Source organism: Trichomycterus rosablanca, chromosome 3, assembly GCF_030014385.1.
Source record: "Trichomycterus rosablanca isolate fTriRos1 chromosome 3, fTriRos1.hap1, whole genome shotgun sequence".
In the NCBI taxonomy this organism is placed as follows: domain Eukaryota; kingdom Metazoa; phylum Chordata; class Actinopteri; order Siluriformes; family Trichomycteridae; genus Trichomycterus; species Trichomycterus rosablanca.
The window spans coordinates 42,612,308-42,633,592 of record NC_085990.1 but is presented as its reverse complement, the minus strand read 5'-3'; the positions used below and the strand labels follow the sequence as shown (position 1 = coordinate 42,633,592).

Below are 21,285 nucleotides of genomic sequence, written 5' to 3'. Positions count from 1 at the left end.
ATTTTGTAGCTGCCATATAAAGGAAACAATAAAAAAAAACATTTTATAGAAACATTTAACTTAAGGTAAGGTAACTTATTAGTTACCTTATTTATTTATTTCTAAGTAAAAATACATCTATTAGGCATAACATTATGACCACTCTCCTAATATTGGGTTAGTCCCCCTTTTGCAGCCCCATACGCAAAAAAACTGTAATGCACTGTGTATTCTGACACCTTTCTATCAGAACCAGCATTAACAAGTAGCTCGTCTGTTAGATCGGACCACACTGGCCAGCCTTCGCTCCCCACGTGTGCATCAATGAGCATCAATGAGCCTTGGTCGCCCATGACCCTGTTGCCAGTTTACCACTGTTCCTTCCTTGGACCACTTTTGATAGATACTGACCACTGCAGACAGGAAACACCCCACGAGCTGCAGTTTTGGAGATGCTCTGATCCAGTCGTCTAGCCATTATAATTTGGCCCTTGTCAAACTCGCTCAAATCCTTACGCTTGCCCATTTTTCCTGCTTCTAACACATCAACATTGAGAATAAAATGTTCACTTGCTGCCTAATATATCCCACCTACTAACAGCTGCCATTATGAAGAGATAATCAGTGTTATTCACTTCACCTGTTTGAGTTATAGCGAGCTAAGTAGGTACATAACCTAACTACAGTGTATCACAAAAGTGAGTACACCCCTCACATTTCTGCAGATATTTAAGTATATCTTTTCATGGGACAACACTGACAAAATGACACTTTGACACAATGAAAAGTAGTCTGTGTGCAGCTTATATAACAGTGTAAATTTATTCTTCCCTCAAAATAACTCAATATACAGCCATTAATGTCTAAACCACCGGCAACAAAAGTGAGTACACCCCTAAGAGACTACACCCCGAAATGTCCAAATTGAGCACTGCTTGCCATTTTCCCTCCAAAATGTCATGTGATTTGTTAGTGTTACTAGGTCTCAGGTGTGCATAGGGAGCAGGTGTGTTCAATTTAGTAGTACAGCTCTCACACTCTCTCATACTGGTCACTGAAAGTTCCAACATGGCACCTCATGGCAAAGAACTCTCTGAGGATCTTAAAAGACGAATTGTTGCGCTACATGAAGATGGCCAAGGCTACAAGAAGATTGCCAACACCCTGAAACTGAGCTGCAGCACAGTGGCCAAGATCATCCAGCGTTTTAAAAGAGCAGGGTCCACTCAGAACAGACCTCGCGTTGGTCGTCTAAAGAAGCTGAGTGCACGTGCTCAGCGTCACATCCAACTGCTGTCTTTGAAAGATAGGTGCAGGAGTGCTGTCAGCATTGCTGCAGAGATTGAAAAGGTGGGGGGTCAGCCTGTCAGTGCTCAGACCATACGCCGCACACTACATCAAATTGGTCTGCATGGCTGTCACCCCAGAAGGAAGCCTCTTCTGAAGTCTCTACACAAGAAAGCCCGCAAACAGTTTGCTGAAGACATGTCAACAAAGGACATGGATTACTGGAACCATGTCCTATGGTCTGATGAGACCAAGATTAATTTGTTTGGTTCAGATGGTCTCAAGCATGTGTGGCGGCAATCAGGTGAGGAGTACAAAGATAAGTGTGTCATGCCTACAGTCAAGCATGGTGGTGGGAATGCCATGGTCTGGGGCTGCATGAGTGCAGCAGGTGTTGGGGAGTTACATTTCATTGAAAGACACATGAACTCCAATATGTACTGTGAAATACTGAAGCAGAGCATGATCCCCTCCCTCCGGAAACTGGGTCGCAGGGCAGTGTTCCAGCATGATAATGACCCCAAACACACCTCTAAGACGACCACTGCTTTATTGAAGAGGCTGAGGGTAAAGGTGATGGACTGGCCAAGCATGTCTCCAGACCTAAACCCAATAGAACATCTTTGGGGCATCCTCAAGCGGAAGGTGGAGGAGCGTAAAGTCTCGAATATCCGCCAGCTCCGTGATGTCGTCATGGAGGAGTGGAAAAGCATTCCAGTGGCAACCTGTGAAGCTCTGGTAAACTCCATGCCCAGGAGAGTTAAGGCAGTTCTGGGAAATAATGGTGGCCACACAAAATATTGACACTTCAGGAACTTTCACTAAGGGGTGTACTCACTTTTGTTGCCAGTGGTTTAGACATTAATGGCTGTATATTGAGTTATTTTGAGGGAAGAATAAATTTACACTGTTATATAAGCTGCACACAGACTACTTTTTATTGTGTCAAAGTGTCATTTTGTCAGTGTTGTCCCATGAAAAGATATACTTAAAGATCTGCAGAAATGTGAGGGGTGTACTCACTCTTTTTTGGATAAAAGCGTCTGCTAAATGCTGAAAATGTAAATCTGAATAACTATTTTACATGAAAAAACTCCCATGGATAGAGGGGGCTCCTTTTGCTTTTAATTAAAAAGAGTAAAGAAAAAAAGAATCACATTAATGGGCTGGGAGAATCAATTGGCTATTGGTATACAGGAGATCTCTTGTGATGTCAAATACTGTAGATCAGTTTTTAACTGCCCATAGCCTCTGATGGGTCCTTGAGAATGAACACATATTTGATTCCCTCACCACAAAAGTGCAAAGGTAAGTGCAAGAAAACTATACATTTTGCCATCCTTGCTGAAAGTGTAAGAATAAAGGCGCATTCACATGAATAGCGGCAAAACCGTGAGCCTTGGTGCAACCGCCGCTTTGCTCAGCACTTGGCTTAAGCGGTGCAGCATGTGTGAACAAAACGTCAAATCCACTCTAAAAGCATCCACATACATCTTCACTGATCAGCCATAACATTAAAACCACCTCGTTTCTACACTCACTGTCCATTTTAATCAGATCCACTTACCATATAGAAGCACTTTTTACAATTACTGACTGTAGTCCATCTGTTTCTCTGCATGCTTTTTTTTTTAGCCTGCTTTCACCCTGTTCTTCAATGGTTAGGACCCCCACAGAGCAGGTATTATTTAGGTGGTGGATCATTTTCAGCACTGCAGTGACACTGACATGGTGCTGGTATGAGTGGATCAGACAAAGCAACACTGCTGGAGTTTTTAAATAGCTTGTCCACTCTATTAGACACTCCCACCTCGTTGGTCCACCTTGTAGATGTAAAATCAGAGACGATCGCTTATCTATTGCTGCTGTTTGAGTTGGTCATCTTCTAGACCTTCATCAGTGGTAACAGGACGCTGCCCATGGGGTGCTGTTGGCTGGATGTATTTTTGGTTGGTGGATTATTCTTAGTCCAGCAGTGACAGTGAGGTGTTTAAAACTCCAGCAGCACTCATACCAGCACAACACACACTAACACACCACCACCATGTCAGTGTCACTGCAGTGCTGAGAATGATCCACCACCTAAATAATACCTGCTCTGTAGTGGTCCTGACCATTGAAGAACAGCATGAAAGGAGGCTAACAAATCATGCAGAAAAACAGATGGACTACAGACAGTAACTGTAGAACTTTAAAGTGCTTCTACATGGTAAGTGGAGCTGAAAATATGGACAGTAAGTGTAGAAACAAGGGGGTGGTTTAAATGTTATGGCTATTCGGTGTAGGTTTAGCTGTATTTTCCTCACTGTTTCACTTTTAAATGTGAGTTATAGCTCAGAGTGCTGAGAAATTATGAGAATCAGCTTTTACAAGAGTCTAAAACGTTCATCGTTTATACATTAAACATGGTTTAATGTACAAAAAGAATGACATAGAAACTCTAAACTTCTAATTATTACTGTTCATAAGTTCTCTCCACTAATTAAATTCCTGTCGTCGCTTTAGAACAGGGGTGTCAAACCCACGGTCCGCGGGCCAAATCCGGCCCGCCACGTCATTTTATGTGGCCCACGAGAGCTTAAACGACTGTATGATTGTTGTGATGGTTAGAGTCGTTAGAGATGTACTTATAATTTATTGGGACACCTGCGCCTTTAAACGGCAACCGTGACATCGTAGTCATGGCAACTAACTTTGACCTTCGCTGAGAAGCCATGTGACTTTTACGGCAAAAGAACGCGGGTAGTAATGTAAACAATAATAATAAATATAAATAAATATCTTGCAGTATAATACCAAAGCATCGTCTGTAAGTAGTGGCGTTTATATTCTCAGTTGTTTGTAAATGTTTAGTGAGTATATCACAGCGTTTTAGTTACAAATTTACCGTAATTAAATACAGTTGTTACCGTTACTATAGCAATTAGTATCTTTACACAAAATGCTAACTCGTTAGCGCTATTTTACGTTTGGTTAAATCTCATATTGTACCAGATGTAACACTTGACTACAGCTGTGTGCTTGTACTGTATCAAGTTCTTTATTGTTTTTATTGTTTGTATTTTTACTTCATTCTGGTGCACACAGTGTATCACACAGCTGGAAAGCAAATAAAACCGACTGTATTCTGAAGAGAGCTGTCTGTCTGTCTGTCTAGCTGAGCAAGGGGGATAAACTATTAGTGAGGGCAGAACAATTGTCTTAAAATACACTGTAAACTCCTACATTAACTGCATCTCTCAAAATGCATGCTGATTTTGTGACCTGCAAAGTGACACATCCCACCAGTAGATGATGTTAAGAAATATTTACACATAATCCCAAAATGTACAAGAAGATAAGTAAGAAAATTAAGCAGAAGGAGGAAATTTAATGAAAATGAAAACAAGTTTGTGCGTCAGGAAGAGAAACCGGTGCATCTCTTGTGTTATGAGGCTGTGTCTGTGGTAAAGTAGGACAATATAAATGCAGAATTTAGCCTCCAAAAAAAACAACAGACTGCAATCACAGCATAATACGTTACAATCGGCCCTTTGAGGGCCACAATAATGCTGATGTGGCCCTCGGTGAAAATGAGTTTGACACCCCTGCTTTAGAACAATGTCACGTTAAGCTTTGGTTATGTTAAGAGTTGTTTGTACTGTCCGAGTGGCTTTTACCACGTCATATCAAACAGTTTGTCTCATTGGAGGTGTTTTGAAAAGGTCAGCAGCAAACTGAACTTTGAGCGCCACAGCAAATGCAAAAATCGTGAGCCCAACATGGGAAAAAAGGCTCGGTGTGTGCCGCTTAGGGAAGCGCAGTGGCAAACGAAGCAGCATTGCCACACTACATAGGAAACAGCATCAGAAAAGCTTTGCCACTTCTCTTGTGAATGTGCCCTAATATCATAACCCATGTCGAGAAGGTCCCAGAAAATGTTCTTGAACACAGGGGGGTCTAAGAAAAAAACAAAAAAGTTAAGAACACTGGTGCATGTGGCAAATGTTTCCTATACTTAAACACAAGAAAAAAAAAGCAAGGAGACTATTAGGGTAACATTTTACCCATGTAAAGTGTTACGAATTGTTTATTAAGACATATTTAAGACTGATAAAACCCAAATACAGATAGAAAACGTGTGGCTGTAGATATCCTTCCATGATACCATTCATCACGGCCTGAAGTTTATACACAGCTGTTTCCCAATACCACTCGAAAGCAAAAGGTCAGCAGTAATGGAGAGTGAACGCTGAATTGACCTCCACGGGGAATTCATCTCTGAGGGAGTATGGGTGCGCTATCTTTCAGGTTGGGACAACACATTTAGAAAGTAAAATCTAAAAAGATGAAGGTGGTCATGTGTTTAAGGGGAAATAGCAAGCGTGTGTTGACTCATGGGCATGACTCATGAATTCTGGCCCCAGTGAGAGCGCCTTGGTCTGAAGAGCACTGGATACCTGTGCTCTGTCAGACTGGAGGCTCTGTGCAGCTTCAGTCTTACACAGAAAGAACCCAGTCCCATCTCATCCCCGGGTACTCTTCAGCAGTTTCTGAAAGGCAAACAGGACAAGAGAAAAAAACATAACGACAGTCAAAGCAAATTCTTTCACCTCTCAATGCAGTCGCAGCCCAGCACTGCAGTCATGCTTTTCATTTCCTTTTAGGTCATTCGCTCAAATCTGTGCTGCAAATTTCAATCTATCTATAATAATACACATCCGCGTAACGTGGGTCAAACACGCAGACGTGTAATTTTTAACATATTTAGTTGTGACAGGTTGCAATGAGCTGTTCTTTAGTGGCGCAACCAGACCATTATTCACACTCAGACAGCACATGCATGGCTCGCATTCGCCTCTGCAATGAATTACACCTAAATCAAATAAACTCCTATGGCACAAAAATAAATGCGGCGTGCTGGCTCAAAGTCGTCTGGGTCTGTGTTTAACACGATTAGGACTACTTCAGAGCAAAAAAACACATTTCTGTTAGAGTTAACAGAGTGGGAGAAATATAAACAACTGAGGATTTATAAAAAAAAAAAAAAAAATCTGATTGCAACATGGACATGAAAGGCTTCTAAGTGCTTCAGTGATCATTTCAGGCACTTTTTAATAATATCCAAAGGCTATGAATGTAAAAACCTACAATGTCAGTGATATGGCACTTAAATCCATGCAATAATAAAGAATAAATTATATATATATATACAGTATATATATACCGATCAGCCACAACATTAAAACCACCTTCTTGTTTCGACACTCACTGTTCATTTTATCAGCTCCACTTACCATATAGAAGCACTTTGTAGTTCTACAATTACTGACTGTAGTCCATCTATTTCTCTACATACTGTTTTTAGCCTGCCTTCACAGTGTTCTTCAATAGTCAGGACCCCCACACCACCACCACTGAGTAGGTATTATTTGGTTGGTGGATCATTCTCAGCACTGCAGTAACAATGGCATGGTGGTGATGTGTTAGTGTGTGTTGTGCTGGTATAAGTGAATCAAACACAGCAGTGCTACTGGACTTTTTAAATACCATGACCACTCACTGTCCACTCTATTAGACACTCCTACCTAGTTGGTCCACCTTGTAGATGTAAAGTCAGAGACGATCACTCATCTATTTCTGCTGTTTGAGTTGATCATCTTTTAGACCTACATCAGTGGTCACAGGATGCTGCCCACAGGGCACTGTTGACTGTATATTTTTGGTTGGTGGACTATTCTCAGTCCAGCAGTGACAGTGAGGTGTTTAAAAACTCCAGCAGTGCTGCTTTGTCTTATCCACTCATACCAGCACAACACACACTAACACACCACCACCATGTCAGTGTCACTGCAGTGCTGAGAATGCTCTGCGGTGGTCCTGTGGGGGTGCTGACCATTGAAGAACAGCATGAAAGGGGGCTAACAAAGCATGCAGAGAAACAGATGGACTACAGTCAGTAATTGTAGAACAACAAAGTGCTTCTATATGGTAAGTGGAGCTGATGAAATGGACCGTGAGTGTAGAAACAAAGAGGTGTTTTTTATGTTATGGCTGATCAGTGATATACTGTATGTAGCCCCACCATCCCCCTTCAAACATAGCCAATCACATCTGTTTGTACTGTAGGTGCCAGACTGGCCGATAGCGCCGCTCGGGATTTGAACCGTGAATGCCAGCAATAGTGGGCTAGAGTAATTTAGTGATGCGCCACCAGATGAATTAGGCTAACACTTTAACAAGTGGAACCTGAAAAATGTAAAAACCTTTTAGAATTTAATGTTTCAAATCTGTGAAATTGACCATGTTGGTTACCAGGTACAAAAGGTCAGCAGCCATTGGTCACCTATTATACATAAACACAGCTGATGCTTTAGGTGTTTAGCTAAAATAAGACAACATACTAGGACAGCATACTAGGACAGTGTTAGAACTAAAGAGTAATTGAACCAAAGATGGTTAATAGGCTTAAATTCATTACCAAAATGCTTTACCGATTCATGAAGCACTGGCTGACGCACTTTGTTATATCTACCCAGACATACTGCTGCCCAAATTTGATGCCAAAGCCCTCTGTTAATTGTGAATTTGCTTCCCTTGATTTAAGTTATCTATGGTCAAGCATGGTTTAAAAATATGAAATAAAAAATTTAAATTGTGCTTAGGTTCACATAGTATGTTCAAATCTTGCAGCATCCTGCTCGGTAGATCAATAATTTTTTTCTACACCCTACCCGCACTCATTCATGTTTTAGCCGTTCAAACGTCGCAGTATTGCAGTGCTGTAGCGTTTAGTGCTGTAGTGCAGTAAAGCTGGCAAACTAGCCAAGTTAAAAAAAAAAAAAAAAAAAAAAGCTGTGAAGTGCTTGTATTTGGTGAGAAAATAAATATTCTTGAACAAATAAATATCATGTTAAATGCTGCAGCTGCTAAAATGTTGTAAAACCAGAGCATTGTTATTATTGCTGTAGTAATTGTTGTAAATCTCTTAATTTGTGTCTAATTTATAAATTAAACATTAACATCGAATATCGAATTTGGTATTATGCATGGTTTCAGGTATCTAAGGGAGTTCTTGGAACACATCCTGCTGGATTGGGGGGGGGTGGCTACTATGGTTAAACAGTTAAGTTCTGCAGTGTATTTACTCAACTAACCAAGCAGCCTCAACTCAGACTGTAAAATAGTATATTCAAGTAGTACAGACAACTTTTTCATCCTATTTAGAATGCTGTGTTTCTATGCAGCCACAGACTATACATATGCTCCTTAAACACGTGTCAAATTATATAACATTAAAGATGTTGAATATGAACAAGTCAAAATTACTTAACTTATAAAAACATAAACCCTCTTGCATGAGTTCTTGAGATCTTAACACTAGTCCAGTCTAGTATTGCAAATTACTGTTGTCTAGGGTTCAGTAAATAATCACACTGTATACCTCATAATACACTGCCTGGCCAAAAAAAAGGTCACACACTCTAATATTTGGTTGGACCGCCTTTAGCTTTGATTACGGCACGCATTCGCTGTGGCATCGTTTCCACAAGATTCTGCAATATCACAACATTTATTTCTGTCCCGAGTTGCATTCATTTTTCCACAAGATCTTGTATTGGTGATGGGAGATTTAGAACACTGCGCAAAGTCTTCTCCAGCACATCCCAAAGATTCTCAACGGGGTTCAGGTCTGGACTCTGTGGTGGCCAATCCATGTGTGAAAATGATGTCCCATGCACACAATTTGAGCCCGATGAATCCTGGCATTGTCATCCTGGAATATGCCCGTGCCATCAGGGAAGAAAAAATCCATTGCTGGAATAACCTGGTCGTTCAGTATATTCAGGTAGTCAGCTGACCTCATTCTTTGGGCACATAATGTTGCTGAACCTAGACCTGACCAACTGCAGCAACCCCAGGTCATAGCACTGCCCCCACAGGCTTGTACAGTAGGCAAACGTAAACGAAACGTTTAAGTGATTGCCGATCACAATCATTAAGATTTTTTTCCGACCACATTCCTTCCTCGAAGATGATATTTCCCCCCACTGTCCTTCCATAATGCGTTGGACAGTTCTTAACCTGATTTTAGTAGTTTCAGCTTCTCCTTAGATGTTTTCTCTGCTTGATGCATGCCAATAATTTGACCCTTCTAAAACAGATTAACATCTTTTCCACGACCACAGGATGGTTGTTTAACAAATGAGAAGCTACTCACTGCATCAGTTAGGGTTAAATAACTTGTTGCCAGCTGAAACAATCACCCATGCAGTAATTATCCAATGGGAGGCTCTTACCTATTTGCTTAGTTAAATCCAGGTGGTGACCTTTTTTTTTGGCCAGGCAGTGTATTAACACTTTATATACTCTGCCACACAAGATGAATACAATTTAAATCATACAGGTCTTCAGAATTTATCATGAAAGCACCACATTGTAATATGTATCTTCAGCACAATTTTAGATGATGAAATACTGAGAATTTTGGCTATACCGCTCACCCCTACTGCAGAGTGCAGTGGGGTGTGGGCCCTTCATATTACACAAAGCGTGACGGTTCACTCGTTACCAGATTGATTGGTGTACAGCGTACTCCTGTATGGGTCAGTGGAGCAGCACCAGGTGACATCTGTTAGCAATACAGCCCGATTAAATGATTACACGTCTGAAACTTAATCCAGCCGATCAGACGCACCCCTAGGTGCTTTTAAGGGCTAACACCTACACAGCGTAACATGTTTCTGGATGCAAGACCTAAATAAGCACTGATTTGGAAGTGATGTGTTGAAATGATAGATTTCTATGAGCTATATTGCCAAGCAACAGGCATTAAATAACATTTGAAATGCTTACATTGTGTGAAAACTGACACATTAAATAAATAGAAATAAAAAAAGAAAGAAAGCAATGGAACTAGAGCGGAGGCTTATAAATATCTGCAGTTTGTATGTTAAGGTTTTTTTTTTAGCATTCCTCCGTAAGCTCATAGTTTAGACTAAAGTGTGCAGAACTTATAAAACAACCCGATCGACTGGATACCTTTGCGACAGCTTTGACATGGTGGACTTTGATAGTGGCTGTTTTTTCCTCAAAGGCCTTGACTTTGGACTCCTCCGCCAGTCGATGCAAGACGAGCAGCAGATTCAGCTGGACCTGATTATGCAACAGAAACAACCCAACGATTACTCATCACTGATAATGCAGTAACATTTCATGTGGGATTCATCCAAAAACATTGCTTGGAGGACAGATGATAAAAACTTCAATAGAAATTATATTTTATACCAGACCAAAGGACTTACATTTATCTTTAAATTGCTGTAAATCAGATAATAACACGGAGATATTATGCTACACCAGTAGAAGCCAAAAAACACACTGAAGGCTTCACATGCTTGTCATTTTGGTTTATTTTAATCGCTTCTCATAAATCATCTCTCATCACTCATTGGTCATGCACACATTTCAAATAAACCTCATCACATATCTAGTTACAGAGCAAACAAGTCAAATTTGGATTTTGTGAGATTGTTTAATATAACATTTTCTGACTGGTTTATTTCAGCAAACATTAAGATAAATGTGAGGAGAAAGAGCAGGCACACCTGATTCAGTTTAAAGAGGGCTTGCTAATAAACACATTAACTGAAGCATGAGTGCTCGGCGTATTCTGGGCATAAAGCGTCCCAAACTGGAGTTTTATTTTATTTTATTAGGATTTAAACGTCATATTTTACACACTTTGGTTACATTCATGACAGGACAGGTAATTACTGGTTTCACAAGTTTCATCAGTTCAAGTTTAATGTCAGACACAGTCACAGACAATTTTGTATCTCTAATTAACCTGACTGCAAGTCTTTGGGCTGTGGGAAAAAAACTGGAGCTCCCGGAGGAAACCCACAGACACGGGAAGGTCCCGGACCGCTCCACCTGGGAATCAAACTCAGGACCTTCTTGCAGTGAGCCGTTGTGCCGCCTTACCAAAACTGGAGTTAAAAACCCAACATCTCTACTGGACTTAACTTGTGAATGTCTTTTTCCTTCAATTTACCTCAACAATACCCCTGTGCAGAAACCAAAACTGATCTATCAAAAATGTTCTACTGAATTTGATGTGAAAGAACTTGACCAGCATGGCCAGAGCTCTGAACCTAACCTTTGACAGCAATGTTGCAATACGGTGGCCCCATAACAGAATCTGGCCATGTCAGTGCTCTTCCGACTAAACAGAAGCAAATTAATTATGTTCTGAAATCCCTCACAAAACCGTAATAGTAATAATTCATATTCAGGGCTCTAGAGTGCGACCAATTTGGTCGCACATGCGACCTAATTTCTCAATGGTGCGACTAAAAAAAATCTCAGGTCGCACCGGTGCGACCAGGCGTCCGAGGGAGAAAAAAAAAACAACAGACACACATTAGGCCAATAACATGGTCTAAACCAATCAGAGATAGTGAAGGGCGGGACAATATTGTAGCGATGATATGTGAGCGACATTCAGCTCAGCCAATCAGAATGCAGCACACGTGCGTTCGGACGTTCTGCAGTAAGTTTAGTTTTGTATATGAGACTCGCCGGATGTTCCAGAATGGAAGTTCGGGTTCTGGAGCTCGGCGGTGTAAAGTGCTGTAACGCTCACTTAAGTCCTGACTAAACAGTTAAAGTGACTCGACCCTGTCGTGTGCCTTTATTCCCACACCTCCACCACCGCACAGCAAAAGACCCGCAGCATCCCCACCGGACAGCGGCTAGGTGAGCCGACCCTCTACAGTAGCAAGGGGCTAATGCTAGCGGTAAAGTGCCGCGATAGTGAAAGTAAAAACACGACAATATTTTCGTTAAGTAAAATATAAAAATAACTAAAAGACCAAAATATATTACAATACATGTAGTCAAAATACGCAGTGAGTGCACCGCAAGCGATTTTGGGAATCTGTGTAAAAGATTCAGTAAAGCAGATAATATAATGCACTGCATTTAAGATTACACTCTAACACACACACAAACATATACATATAATTTTAAATATACACACACATATAAATAGATATACACACATACATACACATTTACTCTATTATTATTATAATTTTTATAAGTGTGCTATAATTAGTCTGTAATACTATAATTAACTGTAAAGAAGACAGTGGCCGGCAATAGTATATTTGTGACTGGTTCTAATACATTTCGAATTGAAAGGCTGAAAAAGCCCAATGCATCTATAAAACACATTACATGCGGCGATAAATGCACTGCCCAAGTGTCCCCTCTCCCCACTGCCCTTCATTGTCAGGCAGCAGCAAACAGATCATCAGACGAGGCCATGTTGACCAGATTGTTAGTTATTTCCAAGTCAATATTGCCTGTATGGACAGTGATTAAAAAAAAAAGAAAAAAAGAAGTGAACCTGTAAAACTGCGGTGTTAAATGCGATGCGGTCGAAAATTTGGGTGCACCTAACTTTTGTGCTGGTGCACCTAAGAAAAAAAGTTAGGTGCACCAGTGCAACCAGTGCAAAACGTTAGTCTAGAGCCCTGATATTATTGTTCACAGAGGAACTTATAGATACATTTGTTGTTTGTTTGTTGCATTTTGATATTCCTCTTTACACATTTTGGAGGCCAAAAGTCTGAGAAACACTATTTTGTGTCCTATCTAGAAGTATTAGTATGTTTTTCATTTCAAATCTCAAACTTTCAAGCTTTGCAACAACTACTTGAAGACCAAAGATGAGTAAGGAGTACTGACTTTCATGAACTTTGCTCCACAGTCACCTGTAAGGCATTTATGGGGCACTTAGACAGACAAAGCCAAACATTCAGTAACATCACGTCGGGGTCAAATGTGTTCAAGAATCTCCTTCGGGATAAATAAAGTATCTAAGTATCTAATGTTGTAAAATCATGCTGGAATAACATGGATTATTAGATTATTTGCACAAAGCTGTATAGTCTATGCAAGCCACAAATGAAATTATTTCATTGAATGGTCTGGTTTAATTGAATGGTCCAGAGAAGACATGTCTGTGCATAAATTATCCAACCACTATTTCATTTAAAGAAATGTATTCAAGGTTAAATAATAATGAGCTGCTAACCCAGATTTTGCCCACGCATAAATAATATAAATTATTTAAGATGGACACAATTTATGCTGACGTACATCTTTGAGCATTAATATCAGTTGTTTTCTACCTTTTTGAAAACTTGGATTCAGCCATAAGCAAGTCTCTCATCAAGCATACATGTAGTAGTTGGATAATAACAATAACACTAATAATAGCCCTTATTAAATCTATTTTATTTATTTTAACCAGACAATTATGTATACCATGGCTGTGTATACCAGTTATGTACAACAGGTTGGCAGGTTTACATCAGTGTTTTACCTATAGTATAGACATGCACAGCAGTATTGTATGAGATGTGCAGGATGTTGAGGACAGCTGGATTATTTTATAAAATGCTTTTAAATATAGAAAATTAAAGTTATGGACCATTAACCCTAATTATTTTAAAAATACACCTTAGTTTAAAACAGAGTTTAAGCTGACAAATAGAATAGAATGTATTTTGTGTCATATATACGTATACAGATGTACAGTACAATGAAATTCATTTTTTCCACATATCCCAGCTTGTTTGGAAGCTGGGGTCAGAGCCATTGTATGGCGCCCCTGGAGCTGAGAGGGTTAAGGGCCTTGCTCAAGGACCCAAAGGGCCTGAATGGCAGAGCTGGGATTCGAACTATCAACCTTTGGATTGATAGCCCAAAGCTCTACCCACTAGGCTACCACTGCCCCAGTGTAAATACCACGGTAAAAATAAAAGCATTTTAAACACACAGCATATTGAAACTTGAGATGGATGGACTACAAAAGCAGAATACCACATCAGATTACATTCTAGTCAGCACGGAACAGAAGTGAGACACTATAGTGGGCACAGGCTCACCAAAATGAACAGTTAAAAATTGTAATAATAATTCAGGTGGTGGGGTCATGCTAGGGTCTAGCATGCACAGCATGAATCCATGGACACAACCTGCCTTTACTTAACCTTTTAGGCTGGCAATAGTGGTATAATGAAGTAGGAATGAAGCAGTCCAATCTAGCTAATTAGCCTAGTCCAAGTATTGCTGCTTAACATGTTTATCACTGTATGGGCACAATTTACCTATTTCACTGAATACCTCTAGCATAATAATGCACCATGTCACAAAGCCCAAGTCATCACAAACATTTATGACGAATTACAAGGGCACTTTGAAAGCTTTCTGGATCACCAGATCGGAATTAAATACAACACCTTTGGGACTGGTATGACCGTGATGCTGACAAAACTGCAACAACTATGCAGTCATGTCAACATGGGTCGACGGAATGTTTCCAACATCTGTTGGAATACAAGGCATGGAAAGTCGAGGCTGCTTGACGACCACTGGGGGTCCAGTATTAGTATGGTATTCATAATAAAATGCCCAGTGAGTGTAATTTAATATAGAAGATGAGGGATGAAGCCAACAGAAAAATGACAATCATTACTCTGACATTTAACAGTTTATAATTATGACAAACCTACTGATAACCGGATGGGTACAGCCAAAAACTAGGTATGGATAAAATCCTGGGTACTAAATGAATAATCCATCAGATCCAGTCTGCCTAGTTCATTAATGAAGAGACCACAGTAAATTAATTAACAGATATTGTGAGCACCTTTTCCAGCACTGACAGGGTTAGTGTGCTTTACATTCAGATAAGTAACCAACCCAAAATGTCCCGTCAGCATAAGTCTACTGGTCTAAACCAGACAATGGTGAAAACAGTACCCATAATATTATGTTACACTGTAATACATACTGATGTGTGCATTTTATAAATGATAAGTGTATATATCCAAAGTGCATGTATAAAGTAAATATATGGAATACAATAGCCAACAAGATCGTGTATATCATCCTCAGTCTCATATGCATGCACATACATGTATATATAAAGTAAGTGTCTGATGTCTTGACCACATCCAGCAAGTTTTCTAAACACGGCTAATGGTTTCATTGTGCGTGTACACGATGGCCATTTGGATGCAATTTAAATCTATTAATACCTCATTTTCTTTTTTATAATTGTAGGTCATCTCTGGGGCGGCTGAACATTTCTTTAACAGCTGCTCTCGAGAGCGTCTTTGGATGAATGAAAGCTGAGAAGATTTCCACTGTGCCAACGGTTTTGCCAAAACGTAATGACTGATCTGGACTGATTAAAGGCTGTTTCAGTGGCTCGCACAAACACACAGAACACATGGAAACTTCAGAGAGGAAGGGGGTACTGAGAAGAAAATAATGGCTGGAGCAGCTTTAAACTAAAAGAATGAAAGGCTTCCAGGATTGTGACCGCTTCCGACTAAAGTTAAAATAAGCAAAAATGACTTTTTAATGATCATTTTTAGTAAATAATAAAGTGTTACTCTAAGGATTTTTATAAAATAAGAAAAAGGTAATGATTTATTTATTCATTTGATTGGTGCCATTTGCACAAAGGGGGAAAACAAAACAACAGTACAATGATTTAGTGCACCAATTAGCACTGGGTCTTAAGTCAAGGCAGACAATTAAAGGGAACGCTGGATCAAATGTGACATTTGCTGGTCTGATCCACCAATAATCTAATGTCGTAAGTCATGTTTAACTATTTTCAAAAGATTAATCTTGCACATGAAAGTTGTCTTAAAGCCTGCTGAGCTTTGCAGCTGTGATACTGATAGCCTAGTTACACAAACTTAGTTTTTTTTTTTAATACATTATGTACTGTATATCCATACAGTCCAACAACATGTTATTACTGCATATGAGCAAACAAGGTTTACTATCCCAACATCATCTTTAATACGATACTCAATGTCAGGTAAAGCTTTTACCAAGTTTGTAATAATAATGAGCTGCTGGACCTCATGTAGACCCTTTAGTTATATCCTCCCACTTGGCAACATTTTTCATAGGTACAAGTTACATTTTCATTGTTACGCTGATGACACTCAGGATTATCTTAGTTTCAAACCGACAGATCCTTTTCCTCCCGCTCACCTAACTAGGTGTCTTAATGAACTAAACTCCTGGCTTCGGGCAAATTTTCTTTTACTGAATGCTCAGAAAACAGAGTTTCTAATTACTGGTACAAAGTCCACCGTCCACTCTCTCTCTAACTCTGTCCTTTCTATCAATGACATCATAATCACACCCTCAGACACTGTCCGCAATCTCGGTGTTCTGTTCGACCCCTTTCTGTGTTTTGAACCGCACATAAAATCTTTATCCAGGTCTGCATTCTTCCATCTCCGCAACATCGCTCGTATCCGCCCTCTACTGTCCTCTACGGCAGCTGAGACGCTTGTCCATGCCTTCGTGACTTCTCGGCTGGACTATTGCAATTCTTTGCTCTATGGGCTTCCCTCTAAATCTATACGCCCCTTGCAAATAGAAGAATTCTGCTGCACGGATCTTAACCCATACAAAGAAGTTTGATCACATCATCCCAGTCCTGGAGCGGCTTCACTGGCTGCCCATTACCATGCGCATACAGTACAAAATTATACTTCTCACCTATAAGGCACTCCATGGTTTGGGTCCCCGTTATCTTTCAGACCTCCTAAAATCTTACAATCCCTCCCGTAACCTAAGGCCATCAGATGCCGGTCTCCTGGTGGTTCCCAGGTTCAGACTGAGCACCATGGGTGGCCGATCTTTCAGTGTTGCTGCCCCTGCGCTTTGGAACTCTCTTCCATCCTCGCTACGTTCTACTATTCCTCTATCTAAATTTAAAAATTTACTAAAAACCCATCTCTTTTCTCTGTACTTTTCACCTTCCTCACCTGCTATTTTGGTGTGATTGTTATTTTGTTAATTTTGTTTGAAGAGCGACCTTGGGTTTTTGTGATAGGTGCTATATAAGTGTAACTTATTATTATTATTATTAGTTATGTGCCTATACTGTGAATTCTAACAATAATATCATATTTGTATGTTTGTTTATTAGGATTTTAACGTCATGTTTTACACTTTGGTTACATTCATGACAGGAACGGTACTCATTACACAAGGTTATATCAAACACAGTCATGGACAGTTTAGTGTCTTCAATTAACCTGACTGCATGTCTTTGGACTGTGGGAGGAAACTGGAGCTACCGGTGAAAACCCACACAGACACGGGGAGAAAATGCTAACTCCACTCAGAAAGGACCCGGACCGCCCCACCTGGGGATCGAACCCAGGACCTTCTTGCTGTGAGACGACAGTGCTACCCACTTAGCCATCGTGCCCCCCCCCCCCCCCCCATCAAGTAACAACACAGTTAAACTAAGAGTAAGACCACTATAGCTTTAAAAGAAACAGTAGTTACTCATTACACAAGATTCATCAGTTCACAAATTTAATGTCAAACACAGTCATGGACAGTTAAGTGTCTCCAATTCACCTCACTTGCATGTCTTTGGACTGTGGGAGAAAACCGGAACTCCCGGAGAAAACCCACGCAGACACGGGAAGAACATGCAAACTCCACACAGAAAGGACCCAGACCGCCCCACCTGGGGATCGAACCCAGGACCTTCTTGCTGTGAGGCGACAGTGCTACCCAGCCGCCCAAGTGAATTAAATTAAAAACTTGCATACAAATGACAATTCCAAAAATGTCTGGTGTGTAAAATGCTAATAAATACAAAGTGTAGTGACTTGTGAGCTGTATTAATATTAAAACAGTACAAAAAGTTGATTAAAGATGACAATCAGCTAAATGTAAAAATCTGTATCTGGCATAAAATTTCCATTTTTTGTCAATAAAAGCATTCAAAGCTAAAATTACCACTGGGTCATAAACCATAACAATATCAGATCATCTGCCAGTATTAGTGCTCTGGTATCAGTATTTAATCAAGGAAAAAATATATTTAGGCAATCAGGCATGCTCCGAATGAGCCTGTCATTATATCAAAGATTAAGATCCCTTGTGTTTAACAGCAGCCACTGGTTAACAGTCTTCTAGTGCTTCGGCACACATACACTAAACAAGCCAACGCCTGAGAATGTGTCCATTAGGCCGCCGTGAAAAATGCAACTTGACCTGTGCTTCATAAACATAGTGCTAAGTACAGGATTTAATTATTTATGTGGTCACTTTTCCAGATACCACAGAGATTAAAATGATGTGATATGGAAAAAATTTACCCCAGTTTAAGAGGAAAAAAACACATCTCAACCTCTCTGAAGAACAACTTTTTGGTTATTTTAATGTCAAATCAACCATCAAATGCCAGAAAGTTCATTTAAGTTCAACATGAGAACATAAGATGCCCAGTACTAACACACAGTAACCCTAACACAGCTTCAAGACTGCACTTGGGGAATCCTCAAGATTCGTTTTTACCAATTTGTTTTCAAATAGAAAAGATGCATGCTGTGATATAATGTACTAACAATCTAATATTTCTATCATAATTCTTTAACAAGGATTTCTTTCAAACAAACATTTTAAAATACTAATAATATAATAATATACTTGTTAATGTTTAAAATTCCACAGTACTTGCAGCTGAAGTTAGATACATACTCTAGAAAAAAATGTTAGAAATGATTTCCCAACTGTTACTTTTCTGTGACTGAATGACTTGAGCATATTCATCTTTTTCCAAAGAAAAACTTTACATTGAGGCTTTTTAAAATTATTGTGGGTTTTCTGAGTCACACATTTATGCTTTACTGTGGACAGTTTCTCTCATGGTTTATCATGCTGTTCCTTGATTACATCTGACCCTCTGGACAATACATTTCAGACCTGTGATACCCTTAATTCGACAACATAATTGCATTTGACTGCAAAATGCATTAAAGTGTACAGGTAAACATATACAAGCAATAAGGTAGTGCATGGAATATGACCATATTGATAAAGTAATAAAAAAGGAAAGATTTTAATAAAAGTAACACTTATCAGTGACCCCAACCCAGTTTCACACTGATCCAAGATAATAAGTGATACTTCATGTTTTAGTTTATATTGATGGTTGATTATATATTAAAAGAAACAAGAAAAATCAGAGTCCCTAGTCTGACTTTCACTCTGATTAAAATTTTATAGTGAAAATTAAAAAAATTGGTCCATGACAAAGTTTCATTCCGCAAACTGATTTGCTTACTGCTATTCCAGGAAGTTGGAATCAGCTTGATGTAGAATACTTTTTTTGTGAAATCTATCCCACAAAGAATTCAGGCCATTATAAACTATTAAATGTAATTTGTTTGAGTTACGTTTCATGAAGCCAGATTGTTCAGTTGTCATACAGTACCTTAAGCTATGTTTATTATTATTTTGTATTGGTATTTAAGTTTAGTATATTAGTGGCTGGAATTACATTAATGAAGTAATTCAAGGAAGCCAGAAATTTTTAAAACAATAAAAAAAAAACTTATATTAGTACCACTGTTGACTGCACACTGTCCCACCAATACATTCATTTCCTTTTTTTTATGCCATAGCAATATGCTACTTTCTGCCTAAATAAATTACTTAGTGGGTAGTACATTGGCTATCTGTTCTTCAATGGTCAGGACCACTACAGAGTAGGTTTTATTTAGGTGGTGGATCATTCTCAGCACTGCAGTGACACTGACATGGTGGTGGTGTGTTAGTGTGTGTTGTGCTGGTATGAGTGGATCAGACACAGCGGCGCTGCTGGAGTTTTTAAATACCGTGTCCACTCACTGTCCACTCTATTAGACACTCCTAGCTAGTTGGTCCACCTTGTAGATGTAAAGTCAGAGATGATCGCTCATCTATTGCTGCTGTTTGAGTTGGTCATCTTCTAGACCATCTACAAAGTGCTTCTATATGGTAAGTGGAGCAGATAAAATGGACAGTGAGTGTAGAAACAAAGAGGTGGTTTTAATGTTATGGCTGATCGGTGTATATTTTCATGTTTCATGGCATAACACTGGTGGTGCAGTAAGCTGAATGGGTGCTGCGCAGGAACATGATTTGATCCAGGTTACAGTCTGTAAGTTTAGCATGTTCCCCCTTTGTGCAAGAAAGTTGCTTGTAATAACTTTTTAGGTCACAAAAGCATGTGGGTGAATTAACTAGTTTGAAATGCCCCGAGGAGGGAGCGAGTTTGTGAATATATATGCCGGCCATTGAGTAAATCTGCATTAAGAACAGCGTTTCGTTATGAAAAATGTTTAAATAAATATTTCTGAGGGGATGTTAGTTATTAAAGAAGGTTTTTACTGCGACATTAACATGTAGCTCGCTATCTGTTATTAGCTTACAAGCTAACCGCTGTTTACCATTCTCGAACTTACCATCAAATCTGCGTTCTTTCCGATCCGTATATCCGCTCTCTTTTTCATGTGAGCTTTTAGAAGCGCTCTTGGTGCTTTTTTCGACATGTTTAATTTATTTTACAATTTATTGTAAACAGCGTCACATATAAACAAGATTACCAGTTGGTTCACTGTTTTTAAATCAGCGCGCGGTTCACTTTCTGCTCATATTGATGACGTAGACTGACGCAGAATCCCAAATGACCTTTCATAAGAAGTGTGCACTGCGTAGGGTACAGAAAGCGTATTCTGTGTATTCTATATAGGGAATTTAACACAATTTGGGATACATCCGGTGCCAGTGTTGTTGATACCTTGTAAGATTTAATGAGAAGTAATTAAAAATGTCTTTAAGTATTTTAAGGCGTTTTACTGTAATAAATACATAAGTACTTCATGTGTCTTACTCTAAAATATTGATTTATGTTTACTAACCACTTTAAGGGAGGGTAGTTGTCGGGTTCAACGCCACCTCTAATTAATAATAATAATTATTATTAATAATAATAGATAGATAGATAGATACTTTATTGATCCCGAAGGAAATTAAAGAATTTAAATAATAATAATAATAATAATATTTAATAATAATAATAATTATTATTATTTATTAATAATTAATAATAATAACTAAATAATTAAATAAACTATATTATTA

General features: G+C 39.2%; 1 protein-coding gene across 1 annotated transcript; it reads right to left on the bottom strand.

Moving 5' to 3' along the window:
- Nucleotides 1–5,317: 5,317 nt before the first annotated feature.
- cenpw (centromere protein W) lies at nt 5,318–20,788 on the bottom strand. Its single transcript, XM_062992128.1, has 3 exons — nt 20,607–20,788; nt 10,288–10,401; nt 5,318–5,798 (listed from the first exon to the last, which is right to left on the bottom strand). Exons 1-3 carry the CDS (start codon nt 20,691–20,693, stop codon nt 5,772–5,774), a joined length of 228 nt encoding a protein of 75 aa, XP_062848198.1. The 5' UTR covers nt 20,694–20,788; the 3' UTR covers nt 5,318–5,771.
- Nucleotides 20,789–21,285: the final 497 nt, after the last annotated feature.

What these genes read in the sequence shown, in the direction of transcription:
- cenpw (XM_062992128.1), bottom strand. Translation starts at nt 20,693, where the DNA reads ATGTCGAAAAAAGCACCAAGAGCGCTTCTAAAAGCTCACATGAAAAAG. An exon ending in GAAAGAACGCAGATTTGATG is followed by an intron (nt 10,402 to 20,606) that starts GTAAGTTCGAGA and finishes TTGCATAATCAG; the next exon opens with GTCCAGCTGAATCTGCTGCT. An exon ending in ATGTCAAAGCTGTCGCAAAG is followed by an intron (nt 5,799 to 10,287) that starts GTATCCAGTCGA and finishes TTTGCCTTTCAG; the next exon opens with AAACTGCTGAAGAGTACCCG.